This window comes from Aythya marila, assembly GCF_965140915.1.
Source record: "Aythya marila genome assembly, chromosome: 4".
Taxonomy (NCBI): Eukaryota; Metazoa; Chordata; class Aves; order Anseriformes; family Anatidae; genus Aythya; species Aythya marila.
Window position 1 is genome coordinate 12,204,325 of NC_139045.1, and position 17,834 is coordinate 12,222,158.

The following is a 17,834-nucleotide window of genomic DNA, read 5'->3' on the forward strand; positions in this document are numbered from 1 at the left end:
ACTTTCAGAATGAGTCCTAAAACCTACCTATTTGTATAAATATTTTTATTTTTACGTACTTCCGTGGACTTGGATTCTGAAAAGAGAGAGAAGCATGTGTCTTCCCTCAAAGAGTTAACAAGCAGTGGTCTGGACCCGCTGCCTGGTACTCGCAGCACCTGTACAAAGCCCCCGTGACTTCAGTGAAACAGGGCCGAACAAGCAGACCTTTCTGCCTGCTGGAAGTGCCCCTGGAAGGGATGGAGACAAGGGGGGGGGGATGATGTCTGGCTGCCCGGATCAGGTTGCACTGCCAGATTCTGCTGAGAGGAGATTAAATTAAACGCCGTACAGTTGCTTTGAAGCTGAACCCTTCCAACCCTACTTTAAAGCGTTCAGTGGACTGGTTCAATCATACCATCTACTGACGGGGGTTAGGAAAAAAAAAAGAAAAAAAGAAAAAAAGCAGTTTTCAAAACCCAGCGAACGAAACAAGAGGCGTGCAAAATCCCTCAGCCACCAGTGGAAGATGCTTCATAATTTTCCACAGCTTGGCATAGCATGAGGCGGTCTGGGAGCATCAGCACCGACTGGGCTCAGCTGGGCTGAAATTCCTCTTGGGATAAAGAGTAAAACGGAATGGATCAGGGATGCTCTTTGGATACCTTATTTAAATGCCTGACAAACCTTTATGCTTCTGGCATAATTCAGGCGAGTCCTGGCATATTTTGACTTCTCTGATGATTTTTGTATCTAGGAAAGCTGACATTTGCTTTTGGCTTTTCTTGAGGGGTTTCTACCAGTTTCTGCCAGCTGGGGACTCGGCCCCCTTTTATGCACAACATGCAGTGGTGCAGCAAAGCATGCACAGAGCTGGTGAAGAGGAAAAGAAGAGGGTTTTTGTAGCTTCATGAAGCACTCTACTGCTTGAAGATTTGGGATTTATGAATCAGTTCAATCTAAACCATTCCACCCAGGGCGAGCTGCTCTTCCTGCACTCCTTGTTATGGCTGAGGTCAACTGCATGAAGTTCAACAAGGCCAAGTGCCGGGTCCTGCACCTGGGGCTCAATAACCCCAAGCAGAGCTACAGGCTGGGAGAGGAATGGTTGGAGAGCTGCCAGGCAGAGAAGGACCTGGGAGTGATGGTGGATAGTCGGCTGAATATGAGCTAGCAGTGTGCTCAGGTGGCCAAGAAGGCCAACAGCATCCTGGCTTGTACCAGGAACAGTGTGACCAGCAGGGCGAGGGAGGTGATCGTCCCCCTGTACTCAGCTCTGGTGAGGCCGCACCTCGAGTACTGTGTTCAGTTTTGGGCCCCTCGCTACAAGAAGGACATCGAGGTGCTTGAGTGGGTGCAGAGAAGGGCGACGAAGCTGGTGAGGGGCCTGGAGAACAAGTCCTACGAGGAGCGGCTGAGGGAGCTGGGCTTGTTCAGCCTGGAGAAAAGGAGGCTCAGGGGCGACCTTATCGCTCTCTATGGGTACCTCAAGGGAGGCTGTAGCGAGGTGGGGGTTGGCCTGTTCTCCCATGTGCCTGGTGACAGGACGAGGGGGAATGGGCTTAAGTTGCGCCAGGGGAGTTTTAGGTTAGATGTTAGGAAGAACTTCTTTACTGAAAGGGTTGTGAGGCACTGGAACAGGCTGCCCAGGGAAGTGGTGGAGTCACCATCCCTGGAAGTCTTCAAAAGACGTTTAGATGTAGAGCTTAGGGATATGGTTTAGTGGGGACTGTTAGCGTTAGGTCAGAGGTGATGATCTTGAGGTCTCTTCCAACCTAGAAATTCTGTGTGATTCTGCGTGATTCTGTGAAAACCTGGCGAGCTGTAGGGCTGGGAAGAGCCCTCCAGAGCCGATGGGAGGCCGGGCCGAGCCGTGCCGTGCCGTGCCGGGGCGGGGCGGGGCGGCGCCGCCGCTGCGCGCTGTGTGCTGGAATGCGCCTCCCGCCGCCAGCAGCGCCCGCTCGGCCCCGCGCCGCGCCGCGCCCCGCAGCAGCAGCAGCAGCGGCAGGAGCAGGAGGAGCAGCAGCAGCAGCGGCAGCCCCGCGGCCCCGAGCCGCCGGTGAGTGCGGCGGAGCCCCGGGGAAAGCAGCGAGCGCAGCCGGGCAGAGCCGAGCCGAGCCGAGAGGCGCTGTCCAGGGCTGATCGGCGGGGCGGGGGCGGCCGGGCCCGGCCGGGCCGAGAAGGGAAATGGGAAGGAAGGGAATGAAGGGAAGGGAAGGGGGGGGGGGGATCAGCACCACGGCTAAGGAGCCGCCGCCTGCACCGCGCCGGGGCTGGGCGGAGGAAGGGCAGCGCCCCGCGGCCCCGGGAGGCGGCGATCGGCCGCGGTGACCTTGCCCCGGAGCCGAGCCCTGGTTTTGTGTTTTTTTGTTTTTTTTTTTTTTTTTTCTTTTTTTTCTTTTTTTTTTTTTCTTTTTTTTTTTGGGGGGTGGGGTGGGGGGAAGGAGGAAGCGGAGCCCTCGCCTCGCCTCCGTGCCGGTTCCACGGCGAGGCTCCCCCCCCCTCTTCCTCCCTCTTCCTCCTCCTTCTCCTCCTCCTCCTCCTCCTCGCCTCCTTCCACCCCCCGGCGGCGGGGAGGGCCGCTTTGTGTGGGCAGGCAGAAAATGGCCGCATGCCTGGCTGGGAGGGAGGGAGGGGAGCGGGGAGGGAAGGAAGGGAAGGGAAAGAGGGAGGGAGGGAAGGAGGACGGGGGGGGAGGGCTGCGGCGGGGCACGGCTCCCCCGGCCGCCTCCCGGCTGCACCCCCGGGGGGCTCCTCGGCTGGGGGGGGGGGCGCAGGGGGAGCCCCCCCCAGCCCCCAGAGGGTGGCTTTGTGTGTGTTTTTTTTTTTTTTTTTGCCCAGGTGCTCACCGCTGTTGCTTTTCTTCCTTCCCCCGCAGCAGCGCTGCTATGGCCACGCAGGTGCTGGGGCAGGCCGGGGGGAGCAGCCTGTTCCCCGGCGGGGCCAACCTGGGCATGGCGCTGCCCGGAGACATGTACGACCTGCACGAGCTGTCCAAAGCCGAGCTGGCGGCTCCCCAGCTCATCATGCTGGCCAACGTGGCCCTGACCGGAGAGGTGAACGGCAACTGCTGCGACTACCTGGTCGGGGAGGAGAGGCAGATGGCGGAGCTGACGACGGTGGGGGACAGCAACTTCTCCGACAGCGATGGGGAGGGTATGGAAGACCCCCAGCCTGAGCAGAGCGACCGGGAGGCACCCGAAAATGTGGAGCTGAGCCCTCTTGAAGTGCCCAGCGTGGAAAACGAAGGGCCGGTTGCTTGCCCCGCTCCCGAGGCTCCTAGTGCGGACAAAGAGGCCCCGTTGGAGGCACCGGGTACTCCAGAAAGCACGGAGGACAAGTGTAAGAGCCTCAAGAGCAAGCCGTTTCGTTGTAAGCCTTGCCAGTACGAGGCAGAGTCCGAAGAGGAGTTTGTGCATCACATCAGGGTTCACAGCGCTAAGAAATTCTTTGTGGAAGAAAATGCGGAAAAGCAGGCCCAGGTCAAGGAGTCCGATTCCTGCACCACCGAAGAGGTGGATTTCTCCAAGGGCCCGATCCGTTGCGATCGGTGTGGCTATAACACTAACAGATACGATCACTATCTGGCTCACCTGAAGCACCACAACAAAGCCGGAGAAAACGAGAGAGTCTACAAGTGTACCATATGCACTTATACTACTGTCAGTGAATATCACTGGAAGAAACACCTAAGAAATCACTTTCCTAGGAAAGTGTATACCTGCTCGCAGTGCTCCTACTTTTCAGACAGGAAAAACAACTATATTCAACATATTAGAACTCACACAGGTAAGCCTTTAATCTTCTTTTTTTTTTTTTTTTTTAATGTAAGCTTGGTAAGTACTGTGAAACTGAACGGATGAAGCAAACCAAGATTCTTCTCTTTGCAGAGCTTGTTCCACCCTTGTAAGGCTTTCTTGTTGTACTTGGTGCTACCAGGCTGTAGCCTGTGACATAGGGGTTGGGTTTGAGCTCCAGTCTGCAATTTTAAGAAGGCCCTGACATCTCTCAATGTCAGGAGCCCACAGGGAGGTGAAGAGCATCCTGTTTATTAATTGTGGACAACTTTTTTGAAGAGGGCAAAGTGTGCGTGTGATGATTGCCAGGGTCTGCAAGGCCCTGATGTTTTGTGAGAACAAAACAAGCAGGTTGACAAAAGATGCCTAAATCACATAGCTGGTTTTGAAAACCGTGGCTTGAGACCAAGCTGAAACTTGACTAAGTTGTGAGTAGAAGAAAGATGATGCACACATGCAAAAGTGCTCTCTCCTATCTACAAAGTCATAGTAAATGTTGAGTAGTGTTCATAGGCAATAAATTTCCCTTAATGGCCCTTACTTTTTTTTCTAAGATCTGCATCACTGCAGTAGCCAAAAGTAGATGCATACTAATGTTGGCCTACAGGGAACCCTCAAGTGAGACTTTGGCTTGTTTTCATGTCTTCTCCCAGTGTCAGTTTGTAATCTCCAGGAAAAGTATGAGGCCCCTTTCAGCTCTGATTTATACCAAATGGATTCAGAGGGCCTTCAGTCGTGCAGCTGTGTGAGCTGGGGCTGCAGCTGATTAGGAAATACCTTGCTTTGTATCACAGAGCCTCCGCAGCCCCTGACGTGGGAAGTGCTGAAGTGCAGCCAAACTTGAGACTCCTTTCTGACTAAAGGCTGCGGTCTGAGAGGGGATGTCGCAGCCACATCCTCTTCTTAGGGCAGCGAGGTACAAGCGCTTTGCCTCCTGATGCCTTCCGTGGGCAGGGAGGGGCCATTCATACTTTACTTGCAGGTTTTTCGGAGAGCAGCCTTGCTAACTAGCTTCTGGTGTGATGTCCTGGCCCGGTTCCCTTTGCTGGAGGTGAACAAAAACACATGTCGAGTTGTTTCTTCGAAGTTACATTTCACACTGCTGACACGAGTGGCTTTGAGGCTTCTGCTTAGTTTTCTGCAGCTGCCTGGAAGGGGAGGGCTGCACGCTTGAGACCTTGGAGCTGGGCCTGAGCCGAGGTGTGGTGGAGCAATGGGGAGCAGTTTGGGCTCACAAGCGTGCCTTAGGGGCTGCTCTGACAAAGGGTCTACAGGGGCTCCTCTGATTTTTGATATGTTAAGGCATGCTACTCTCTTAACAATAGCTGTGAGACATTGTTTAAAGGAGATCAGTCTTGTCTAAATATTTTTTCCCAAACAAGTAAACAAAGGTTATTTTAGGAGGTGTTAGGAAAATGGTACGTTTTGTCCTCCAGTGTGTTTTCATTTATACGTATTGTGGGAGATAACAGGAAAGAGACCAGGTAAAACTGACCAAATGTAGGAGAAACCTAAATAAATCATCCCAGGAATTCGTTGCCAAGTGTGAGCTCATGCTGTGGTGCCTGTTCTACATATGTCTCGACTTTGAATTCATCCCTGCTCGTGTTTGTGTGACATCAGGTTCCCACTCTGATCTCTGAAAGCCCTCATTGAGTTTTAGGGGAACTAACCCTGAATGCATGCTTGAGGAAGCACCTTGTTATCACTGCAGCTGGAGAAGGAAGGCAGCAGAGGGTGATGGCAGCAACTGTAGAGCTGGGAAACTCTCTGCAAGCTCTGAGAACTGCAATCTTAAAGAAAATCAGTGACGGAAACTATTCAATACAATCCTAATTTCCCAGAGCTGCAGGCAGAGTTCTCTGAAGGTGACAGTTTTCAGCAGACAAGTGCTGCTGTTTTTTCATGACTGGTGAGCTGTATTAAAAAAGAAAAAGGAAAAAGAAAAAGGCAAGTTAAATTATGTAGAATATTGTCCAATTACCTTTTTCTCCTTTAAAAGTATTTTGGTTTGGTTTGTCATGTCCTTTCATTGTTTTAATTAAGCTGAAGAAGAATAATTATGATTTTATGATTTCAGCACTTTTTAGTTTGCTCTGGTAGCTACTCTCTTTGCTAGCTGAAAGCTAGCACATGCAGATCTTTCTGCCAGTTCTCACCTGATTAAAAATCTTTCAAATAAGTGGATTCCTTTTTAAATGTGCATTGTTTGCAATAACAGTTTTTATAGATTCAGCTTACCAAAATGGCAGCGAAATATCCCTCTCTTCATCCCCAAGTTTGTTTTCTGCTGGGTAGTGAACTGAAGTGGCTTAATGAGGGCACACACAAATAACAGAGAGGGGAAGGGGGCTGCAGGCAAGGGCAGTGCGTGGTGGAGGAAGCATCTGACCTCAGGAAAGCAGGTGGGTGTTACCTGCTCGCCTTGTGCTTGCATCTCTGTGGAAAAGCAGGCGTGTGTGAATCTGTCCTGGACTAAAAACTAAAAACTGTGGGACAGGCTGCTGGCAAATGGGGGACCTTGGGCAGAGGGTGGTTTAAGGATCCTGCAGCAGGTCATAAGCTTGTCTGCTGGGAAAGCTACCCCTGGAAGAGCCTGGTGTCTGGAGGAGCTCAAGGCCATGCCTTTCTCTGCTGGTGGGGTAGAAAGGCCTCTGTGTGTTGGGGACAGAGCCACCTAGACTCATTTGTGCTCACTAGATATATTAGAGCAAGTTAAGACTCGATTTACCCCCCCTCAGGTACTTCCTCCTGCTGATCCTGGAACTGTATTAAGTGCAAGACAGAATGCAGTTATTTTATTTTATTTTATTTTATTTTATTTTATTTTATTTTATTTTATTTTATTTTATTTTATTTTATTTTATTTTATTTTATTTTTCCATTTTACTTACCAGAAACTATTTCTAGGAGCCTTAACCAAAACTCATTTACAGGGCTATATAAAAAATGTGCCTTCTTCAGGCAGTCCCAGTGTTCGGTGCCTAGCTTCAAGCTGCTGTACTTTTATTTTGTTTGCTGTAGGAGATCTCTCTTGCTTGCCACACTGTACTGGCAGTTTGATGGAAGCAGTTTTGTTTCAAGCAGAGCTTTTAGGAGCACAGGAAGAAAAGCTTTAGTGAGGAGGTGATCTCAAACATGTTCACTGAGGTCTTTCTGCCTGTTCATTTGTGTAGAGTTGAGTGTCTGCTTTGGCTTTTGCCAGCTCGGGGTTTATTCTCTGAGCGTCTCATAGAGGGTTTTTTGGGGGCCTGTTTGCATACAGCGAGCTTGTAAAATAACATTTGGTGAATAGGACTTTATAAAACAACCCTTGTAGCTTGGCATAAAGGCTCACTGCAAGCCCCAACCATTTCTGTATGCCAAAAGCCCTACCCCTCCCTTGTTCATGACTTAACCTTGTCTTAACTGGAAATTTGGGGGGGTGGGACGGGGTTGTGTGGTGCGGGAGGCTGTGATTGTTAGGGTGAATTCGTGTTGAAGTTGCTGATACAAACGAGTGGTAATCCAAATGATTTAATGGGAGGAAGGAAGGGGGGGGGATTTGTCTGCAATACCACGACTGCTCCTACTGCTGATTCAGCACAGACCAGCAGTGGAGCCTCACGTCGGATCCTAGCAGCTGGAGGTCTTTGCTGCTACAGGTAAAACTACGCTCTGAAAGCGAAGGCATAGGCTGTGTACAGGGCTTCTGCTCCCGCCTGGATCTCAGTGGTTTGGGGAGGACCTTGGCTGTATGCTTTGATTGATGTAGCAAAGTGCTGCGGTGTAATGCTGACTATGCCCTGAGTAGTGTTACAGCTGAGAATATCCTTTTCCCTTCCCACCATTCCTGCCGTCCCCTCTTAGGCGTATCTGCTCTAAACTAAAAAGTGTTTCCACAACGTGCAGTGGAGACAAAGCAGCCTACATCTCTGGGATGTGCTGGCAGTTTGAGGCAAAAAATAAAAATAAAAAATTGGGTCTTACGTGGACCTGCCTAACGGATGTTATTTCTAAATCTGCCGGCCTTTATTTTGGGCTTGTCTTCACTTGAAAAGGATTTTCCAAGTGTACTGGTAGCTACACAAGCTAACTCTCTTGTGGAGGCCTAATTTATGGCAGGCTAGTTTCCATCAGTTCTCCAGAAACAAAAACTGCAGGTGGAGGAATTTGAGTCTTCAAAGTGCTGCTGCTGTGCTCGAGCTGTTGCTAGCAGTTTCGCTGAGCAAGGCATTGTGCTTGTCCACGTTCCAGCCAATTTCACTTTGCCAATAAAAGTTCGCTGGTATGTCCCAGTCCCTTGCACTTGGGAAAATGCTGTTCTGGGATGTGGGGGCAGTTTCTCTCCACCCTTAATCCACATTGAACGTGGAGGTTTCAGGTAAGGCATTAAAGGAAGCAAAAATGTGCCTGGCTTTTTACACGGTCTGTATCTTCTGTGTGTCTTTGGGCTGATGACAGAAAACACTGTAGAAAAATCAGCTCTGGTGGCTTATGATTTCCTCAGGGTGGCTGTCCTGATCCCCTTCTGCCTGAGGTTACTGTCCGACTCTAATACTCTGTCCCGTCATTGCAGTCCCACGTTCATAAGGCATGACACATCTGCTGGCTCAGCTCAGGCACATGCTTCTCGCCCTGACCCTTTTCTGAGCGATAACGTGTCTTGAAATGCAGCTGGGGGGTTCTGTGACAGCCTGGCACGGATGATTTGGGAACCAAGTATGGGAACCAGCTGCGTGTCAGTAACTAATCGCTGGTGTTTTTGTTCCCTTCTGTTCTGTTTTCGCAGGAGAGCGGCCCTATCAATGCGCCATGTGTCCCTACTCCAGCTCTCAGAAGACCCATCTAACCAGGCACATGCGCACCCACTCAGGTTGGTAAGGGGGTGGCGGTGGCAGCAGCATGCCTCAGGAAAAGGGGGTGGCTCTGGATGAGACGAGGCGCTCATCTCGTCCAGGATAGCCTGAGCTTTAGCTGCTGGTTTTAACAGAGAAGGCTGTCCTTACCTGCTAAAATAATACTGCCATTCATATATGAATGATATGGGAATATATATTTTTTTCTTTCCCTTCACTATCCAAGATGTATTCTGAGGTTCACAGGACTGCTGTAGTAGTCTTAGTCTAGTAGTAAATACAACATTGCAATGATGGAGGAACAAATTCTTGCCCTCTGTCTGCTGCAATACCTCAGTTCAAATCAGTGAAGCTGGGAGAGGTTTGATTAGCTGAGAAGCTCCCCTGTGATGTTTGTGATCTCATCGCATCGAGGAGCTCTGAGGAAACCCTCAGTTTTTGCTTAGTGTTACAAAAAGATTCAAAGCAGTGCCTGCTTCTGGCACAGGGGAGAAATGAGCAAACTCAGGAGTTTTTTTTTACAAATGATGATTCAGTCTTGTGGCACTACGGGGCAGAATTAGCAATTTTCACTAGCATTTATTTTCCATCATTGATCACAAAGCTGTGGTGTTAAAAAACATCTCCTGCTCTCTTGTGAATCTTTTTGTTTTGTTTTGTTTTTGAATAAAATAGCAGCATTTTTTTCTGAGCTCTTACTCTGCAGTCATGCTAAACGCAAGCACAGGTGTACTTAGTGCCCTTTTTAGGGTAGCTGAGGTAGATGCTTTGGGTTTGCTAAAATCTGAATTGACCAACCCTAGATGAATTCCCATCCCTGGCAAACAGTAATAAAAGCCTCGTGAACCGTAGCTGTTTTGATTTCAATAGCTGACACGAGAAGGCGTTTTTAACTGTTGTGGGATGGGGGTTTGCACCCATTGAAAATAGCCAGCTTAAAAATGACGTGCCAGTATTTTGGTTTTGAGAATTTTTCAATTGAATTCTTTCAGAAACAAAACCAAAACCAACCAACCAACCAATTTTTTTTAACTCAACCTCTGGGCTAAATGTGAATTTGCAAATGGTTTGGTCAAAACTTACCGAGCCTGGAAACTATTTCCTGAACATCCTCTTCTCCCCTTGTCTGTGCAGAGAAGTCTGAAATGCAAAGAGGGACAAGGAGTGGGATATGCCCTTGGTCATTGAGTTGAAGGTCTGGGAAGGAGGGCATGAGCAGTGCTGCCAGGAATGGGATTGCACATAGGAGATTGCTCTCGGTTTTTTTTTTTATTAACAGCTGTCATAACTTCTGTTGCCCATCTTGCCTTGCCCCCTTGTCCAGGCCTTTCTGTAGCGACTTCTGAGCAACTTCCAGATTCTTGCAGTTCAAAAGCTGGACTTTTAGGGCAAACCAGTGCTGATTTTAACTACCTTCAAGTGCAAGGCAGTGAAGTGCAGTGCTTCATAGTCCGCTGCACTACTTTAGCTGTCTTAGCCACCTTAGTGGCTAAGTGATCCACTTGCACAGGAACGTTGGATGTGGTAGAGGTGCCAGACACAAGCTTTCTGTGTACAGTGTGTGCGTTACCTGTTGGATATGGCTTTCCAACATTCCTGAGCACTCTGTGTGGTTGGAACAGCCTGTTGAAGCACATAGAAGAGTGGGACTTGTCCTCACTGTATATAGCGTGAAGCTGATGTATGCAGGGTAGGTGAATAAGGTCCACCCTTGGCAGGAGTATGCCCAGTGAAGCACCTCAAGGTTAAGCTCGTGGAAAAGGTCACTGGGAGTCGAGGAGGAGGTGAGAGGAAGGAAAGAAGATGGGCTGGATCAAACCAATCCTTCGTTAAATAACAAGGAGATGCTGCAGGCAGAAATGAAGTGTTCTAGCCTCCTCAGCAAGCGTCACCAGCCCTGCTTGCCAGGGAGGCAGCACAACCTGTTGCAGTCCGTGTGGCTGACACACAAATGGACAGCGCAGGCACAGCGACGTGGCGTTAATTGCAGGCTGCTCTGCTCTCCTGAGTCATGGGGCTTCCGAGGAGCAGCATGAATCGGGGCAGCGGGCTGGAGGGATGGCACAAGTACTATTGTACCATGGACGTAAGGGCCTGGGGTGGCTTCTCAGTGTGCCTTCGAAGTGGCATGCACTAGTTCCACAGGTCAGTTTTGAGATGGTTTAGAGCCCGAGAGCATCCCGAGTTCCTCAGCTGAATTTGCCTGTGTACAAATATTCTCAGAGTATTTTTGTATCGATTTATTGTGCTGAAAGTGTTTTTCCTGCGTGCTTTGATGTGTAAATGGAAAGCCAGTTGGGCTGCAGCAGCGTGTGCTAAACCTAACATTTCGAAAACACTTATGCAAGAGTAACTCCAGAAATGTAAATGCAGGTTTCAGTAGTAACGCCATGGCTTCAGAATGCCTAGGATTGCCTTGCCAAGAGTAGCCCGCAGCCAGCACGTCGTGTTTGAAACATAAACTCCAGCAAACTGAGCTATCAGAGGCCAAGATCAGCTAAGCAGGGTGCTTCTCTCACAGGCGTTGGTTTTTGCTAGCTTATTTTCCCTTACTTCTTTTCTCAATGCAAGCATGAAGTACGCTAACTCTGTGTAAAGTTGGACTTTTTGAAACGTTTGTGTGAAACTGCTATTCATCCAATGTTGCATTTCGTTTTTCTACAATGCATTCAATGGACCAGTTGGGTATGGATTCCATTTGCTAATATTACTGTAGAGGGATCTCTGCCGGTATGTATGCATAGCCAGAACCCGTGACGTTGTTACTGCTTGTTTGGTTGTGGATCCCTTTCCTCCCAATCCTTGCCCCTCCTCTCTTTTTTTTTTTTTTTAATTTTGTATATCGTTTTTGGTGTCTTGTGGATGTGTTTGTGACTTGTGGATTTCCTATGTTGGTAGTGTTTAATTTTAAAGGCGCATGGATCATTTTGTTTGCCTTTCTGAGTTCCGTATCTCCGTGCCTGTATTAGCACAATGCCGTTTCCTTTCCACCCCCGTGCTCAATAATCATCATCGTTCCCTTCCGCCCTTCCTTCCTTAGGTGAGAAGCCATTCAAATGTGACCAGTGCAGCTACGTGGCCTCAAACCAGCACGAAGTGACTCGACATGCGCGGCAGGTTCACAACGGGCCGAAGCCTCTGACTTGCCCACACTGTGACTACAAAACAGCCGACCGCAGCAATTTCAAAAAGCATGTTGAGCTCCACGTCAACCCGCGCCAGTTTCTCTGCCCTGTCTGTGACTACGCGGCGTCTAAAAAATGCAACCTGCAGTACCACATCAAATCCAGGCACCCCGACTGTTCAGACATCACCATGGATGTCTCCAAGGTGAAGCTACGGACTAAAAAGAGCGAGGCGGACTTTGCCGAGGGCGTTAACGACAAGGCGGAGAAGGAGCAAACGAAGGGGGAGGCAGCCGCAAAGAAAGCGGAGAAAACTGTGAAAGTGGAGAAAAAAGAGAATTTAGCAAAGGAAAAGAAGCCGGCAACCAGCGTTTCGCCAGGCCAGGTGACAACCAGAAGTCGGAAATCAGCTTCAGAAAACAAGGAGGTGGATATTAAAACTGAGAAAAATGCTGAGAAAGCATGTAAAACAAAGAAGATCAAAAGAAAGGCAGAGGCAGAAGTGAATTCCTCAAAGCAAGAGCCTGCAAATGACACCTCAGCAGTGACAAAAAAGAAAAAGAAAGTGGAAACTAAGCCCAAAGACTACCAGGAAGCTCAAAAAAATGATGCACCGGAGGAGGAGCCTAAAAAGCAAAATTCCTGCCTTAAGAAAAACAAAAAAAAGAAAGCTCTGAAAAACAAGCACAGCAGGAAAAGCAGTCGACCTGATCAGGAGAAGATGGAGGAAGAGGAGATGCCAGACGAATGTCCTCTTAGAGAAGAAGACGGGGGTGTGAAGCCTGACGGTCTGAGCGGCGACCAGGTGAAGGAGCAAGATCCTGCTGGCCCAGCATCATCATCAGGTGATGGTGGTGGTCACACTCGCGAGGGGGAGAGCGTCAGTGCTGAAGGAGGTTGCACACAGGAGCCAGGACAGCTTTGTCTGGCAGAGCAGGATGAAAATGCAGACGGTGAGGTGAAGGATCAAGACATGCCTGCTGCAGCAGAGGAGAGCAAAGACGCCGACTGTGAAAAAGAGGAGAGAAAGGTGGATACGGAGGAAAACGCTTCCTCTGAAGAATCTCCTCAGGAGGCGTCTTCTGAACACACGTCGGATGAGCCCATGGACGCGTTGCCAGATCTGGAGCCTGAGAAGGAGCCAGAGGAAACCTGCGTGGCAGAAACTGTGAGTAACCCTGACCCGATGGACCTGACTAAGGCACGCCTGCCGGCGACAGAGCCCACGGGAGATGCCGTGCCAGCACCTGCACCCCCAGAAGGGTGCGTGCAGAGCCCTACGGTAGCACTGGCCTTACCGTCTCCGGGTAACGCAGCAGGGAATGAATCTCAGGAAATGGAGGAGGATGAGGGCATCCACAGCCACGAAGGCAGCGACATCAGCGACAACATATCGGAAGGAAGCGATGATTCGGGGTTGAATGGCGCTCACTCTGTGCCAGAGGAAGCCAGCCCTAAGGCGTCAGAGGGAGCTGCAGACAGCAGCGTGGTCAGGGAGAACTATGTGTGCATTTTCTGTGACCGCTCGTTTAGAAAGGAGGGCGAGTACAGCAAGCACCTCAATCGCCACTTGGTCAATGTATATTATCTCGAGAAGGCGACAAAAGGGCAGGAGTAGAATTAAATAGTTGTGGTTTTGGGGTATGTGTATCTTTTGTAAGATCTTATGTAGCTCGTGTACAGATGCTGTAGATTTTTTTTTTTTTTTTTTTTAAGCATGGGTTGCTTTAGAGTCTGCGTTGGGATTTATTTTTCAGTTGAAAATATTTTTGACGACTTTTTATGTAATGAACTCATTAACTGTTGGATCTCCTCGTTAGAGAAGGCAGGTAGGGCGTATGAGGCCGTGTCCCGTAAAGTCTGTCTGCTTCTAGTCCGTTAGCTTATGCAGTTATTTTATAAATAGAATTTTAGGAACAAGACTGTAGCAACTCATACACAAGTTGGATGTTTATAGAGCCGCTGACAGTTGCTTTTTGTTCTAGCAGCCAACTCATCTCTTTCCCCTCTCCTCTGCCTTTGTTTCAGTTCTTCGTAATGTCTCTGGACGTTCAAAGTGGTAAAAACTACTCCATGTTTTTTCTACCAGGGTGATAGCTTCTATTACATAAAAGAGCACTTTGTAAAAACAAATCAAAGTTGGCTAGCGATGAACGTGACTGTTGGAGATAATTATAATTGTGAGTGTACATTTCAGATCCCCGAAGTGTGAACAGTGAGCCAAAATTTGGGGTTAGTCCTTCCAACTTTTGATTGGAGAACCTGTCTTGATTAATGTCTTATTAACTATGATACATACTTGGCTCCGCTGTGGGGAAGTAAATTCGTTATTTTTAATTTTCTGCTTTTTTTTTTTGTGTGCTTTAAAGGCTTAAAATATTGCACATTGTTTTTGTTTTTACCTATGCAGTTTAATCCTTTAGAAATAGCGCTTGTGCAGTACGTGTACACTTTATATATGCATGTTTGGTTTTGTTTGTGTAGCCATTTTTATTTCAAAACATTCAGATTCGTTGCTTACCATGGGCCAGTTTTTTTTTTTTTCGTGATTCTCTTTACTGCATATTTTTCTTGTTTTCGTGGGGTATTGCTACTTGTGCATGAATTATGAATTGTTTGGCTATATATTTTTGACTAGCTTTAAAATTTTATAGCTGTTGAGCAAAAGGATACCAGTGCAGTTTCAAAACACTATTTTACATTTTTTTTCATAGAAATGCCACTTCTGGTATTTTTAATATGTATCCAGAAGAAAAAATTCTAATTTGGGATCACCAGACAGGGCAATACGTGCTCTCAGTGGAAATGTCTGCAAGTTCTGCAAAGTCCAGCTGATCTTTTTTTTCCTTTTTAATTTCCACAATGGACAGCAGTCAAACTTCATGAACTGAAAAACAAAACAAAACAAAACAAAAACAAACAAAAAAAAATGTAGCACTGATATAAGTATGGTTCATCAAAATCTAATGTCTCACCAAAAACAAACAAACAAGCAAAACCCACAAAGATAACTGGTAAGCAACAAACCTGGTATTAAAACTCGTAGGAATTCCTGCTCCTTATTCATTCAAGTTGCGTTTAGTAAAACCATCCTGCTTCCATGCAGAGGGAGAAACACATAAGATTGTGATCTTAGGTCTGTATGCAAGAACCATCACTGCAGGAGTTCTCAATTCTAAGCAGATTTCTCTTCTGGTGCACAGAAACATGCAAGAGATTGCATGCCTGCTGCTTGTAGTAGTAAAATGTGAACAAAATCCAAATAAGCAGGGAAAGCACAAAACACTCCCATCTGCAGAACACCACTCTTAGCTCCCTTTTCAGCTGGAGCAGTTGGGGGTAGCTTCTTGTCAACTCCAAAGAAGCAAATTTGGAGGCAGGTGTTTGGAGAGGAGAGATCAATCAGTATTAATGTGTTTTATGACCTAAAATGTTCTGGAATATACCCCATTTTGCTCTGCCTGTCCCTATGTCAGCTTCCCCTCCAAGCAAACCCTCTTGAATGAATAGAGAACAACAATGCTTACGTTGCTTCTCCTTTTGGGAGAGATTGGTATAATAGGAGGCCAAAGATTTGAGAGGGAGAACATCCCTCGTGGCAGAAATAAGTTGTATAGTGAGATTTTGTTTGCTTAGATAGCATTCAATCCTTACCTTGGCTGTGACAATCAGTGTCAACTAAAGATCACGTTGCAACTATATTTATGTTAAACATTAAGAAAATAAACCTAGATGAATTGTTTTCCTAGACAAGCAGTTGTGATAGTCTTAGATATTTTTTTTTCCCCAGTGATATAAAATGTTGCCACCATTTGTGAGCAATGTGAACAGATGCTGGGAATTCCAGTACTGTGTAGAGATTTTATAGCTCCCCTCTGGCATTTGCCATCTTCTGAGAGACTTCAAGGACTTCAGCTATGTTCAGATAAACTTGTGGACTGGCCTGATAGTTTTTTTTTTTTGTTAATTTTAAAGGAAAGTATGCTGTAGACTGACTTGAAATCTCTCTTTATGAGATAAAACAGTGTGTTTTTTTGAGATACTCCTCTGGACATTTCTGGGAAGTGGTCAAGGTTTTAATGCGTGATCTACCAAGAACTCTTTGAAGACAATGGTGCTTCTGTTAAGCAGTGTTTTGTCACAAGATCTTCTTAATATTTCAATATTAAGAAGAAAAGTCTACTTGAGACCCTTACCAGCAATGTCCTAAGATGCCTGCTGTTGGTACGTAGCTGTGTTGGAATTATCTGCTTGGTGAAGGCCAAGATTTGGGAGTATGTTAATTAAAGCAGCAAAGATTTTACTGTGTCATGTGTATCTAAAATGTTAGAAATGTCTAATATTGAATATTTGATGTGGAGTGTATGAATTAGGTAACCTACCACACGTGGGGGTTTTGCATTGCTGTATCTCCTTTTTAAACAACGACTTCTGTCTCTTTCAATATTCTTAAATTATTCTGTGTCAGTTTGACCAATACTAGCAATTTCTTTTTGTCTTGATGATGATAACCTGCACGAGTGTTCAATTCATGGCCGCAGGGAGTAGTAGCACCAGGACAGCTCTGCACTGCCGGTCCTTGGCTGAGCAGCAAACACGGTGTGTGGGGTTTTTGCCTGTGTGGATCCTCCGTACACTCAAAGTAACTGCCCTAAGAAACGATCCAGAAGTGGATTGCACTCATAATCCAATGTTTTGGGATTTTGGTGGTCTAGGCTGAAACTTCATTTATTGAAAAAAAGGTTTGACAACTGACAGGCCAGTTAAGATGTGGTAGCGTCATTAATTTCAACAGACTTAGATTCAACAGATGTAGCTGAAAAGTATTAACCAAATTCAAGTTTTCTTGAATGGCAGTTCTGTAGATATGTGGCATACGTACAATATTAACAGAATCCGAATAGCTTATGGAATTATTTTATGTGTACATATACTTCCTCCCTCTAAAATTATACTAGCTAACAAACGTTTGTAAGCTGGCACGGAAATGTGTTTGTGATGTTTGGTTGCACCATGTTTGATGCTTTTACAGTGCAATACTTGTATTCTCTGAATTAAACCAAAGGTAATTTTTTTTCATGCTCTTTCTACTGTAGTGCATGACAGCCTTTTCTACGTTTTTAATAGATGTAAAACAAGCCAGATCGTACATCCTGTTTTTACTTAAGACATGTATAAGTCTTTTGTCCAAAATGTAGTGTAAAGTTAAACTAAATTGCATTATATTAACCCGTACAAGTGTATTTTCCTAAGCATAGTTATGATTAAATAAACTTTATTAAGGAACTTGCAGCCTCTATCTACAACTTATTAATTAATAGCTACCAGAGGTGTTTTTAACTGATGGCAGCAGCAATGCAAGCATCATTGCATCTTTAAGCCATCAGGACAGAATGATGTGGGGAGCCAGGATATAGCTGCCAAGTGCATATATGTGCAGACTTGATTGCAGAAGGGGACTGTGGCTCCAGAAATATGTTCTTTTTCCATTTAATTGTATTAATTTCTCTGCTCACTCCAGTTAAAGCGAAGCACAAAGTGAGAGATGCAGACAAGGTTCAAACGTAATGCTGGGCCTGTGTGAGTTCAACTTGATGGAAGTTGCAGATCTGAATTTCAGGTTTAATGCTGGTGGCAGTTCCTCTTGTGTTCCCAGCGGATGTGTGGTTCTGATGATTTGGGGAATTCCTAGCAGATTTATAAAAATGAGGTCACCTGTCTTCCCCATGGCTATGGTACTGGCTGTACAGGGATAATGGAAACGTCTTGAGAGCTGTGGAGCCTGATGTATTTTGTATCTCTGATGCTAACCTGTCTTCCAAGGCCTGGCCGTGCTGACCTGGTACTAACATGGGACTCTTCTTCTTTGCCATGGGAACCAAGGCAAGTGATGCTTGATTAAATTGTGGGGATAGTTTTATACACAGTTGATTCAGCTTTGAACAATTTGGGGTGCTCCGCAAAGCACAAGAGGTGAGTGTTCATGTTTGCTGATTGATCGTTTTCTTGTATGCATCTTCTCTCATTCCCCCAAGGGTGGTGGTCTTAGTCTGTCAATGAAAATTTGGGTTTCAGGTAATGCTGAAGCACCAAAG

General features: G+C 46.8%; 1 protein-coding gene across 2 annotated transcripts; it reads left to right on the forward strand.

Moving 5' to 3' along the window:
• The first annotated feature begins 1,768 nt into the window (after positions 1 to 1,768).
• Positions 1,769 to 17,042, forward strand: REST (RE1 silencing transcription factor). 2 transcript variants are annotated; one of them, XM_082758489.1, is made up of 4 exons: positions 1,769 to 2,038; positions 2,861 to 3,768; positions 8,548 to 8,631; positions 11,655 to 17,042. In XM_082758489.1, the coding sequence occupies exons 1-4, from the start codon at positions 1,833 to 1,835 to the stop codon at positions 13,355 to 13,357; spliced, it is 2,901 nt and encodes a 966-aa protein (XP_082614615.1). In that variant the 5' UTR covers positions 1,769 to 1,832; the 3' UTR covers positions 13,358 to 17,042. The 2 variants fall into 2 exon arrangements, with proteins under 2 accessions (XP_082614615.1, XP_082614614.1); XM_082758488.1 differs by having other exon boundaries at positions 1,770 to 2,038; positions 2,858 to 3,768.
• Positions 17,043 to 17,834: the final 792 nt, after the last annotated feature.

Bases quoted from the DNA above. Each gene is read 5' to 3' on its own strand.
- REST (XM_082758488.1), top strand. From the start codon at position 1,833: ATGGGAGGCCGGGCCGAGCCGTGCCGTGCCGTGCCGGGGCGGGGCGGG. The intron at 3,769-8,547 runs GTAAGCCTTTAA...CTGTTTTCGCAG, and splicing joins ACATATTAGAACTCACACAG to GAGAGCGGCCCTATCAATGC. The intron at 8,632-11,654 runs GTTGGTAAGGGG...TTCCTTCCTTAG, and splicing joins GCACATGCGCACCCACTCAG to GTGAGAAGCCATTCAAATGT.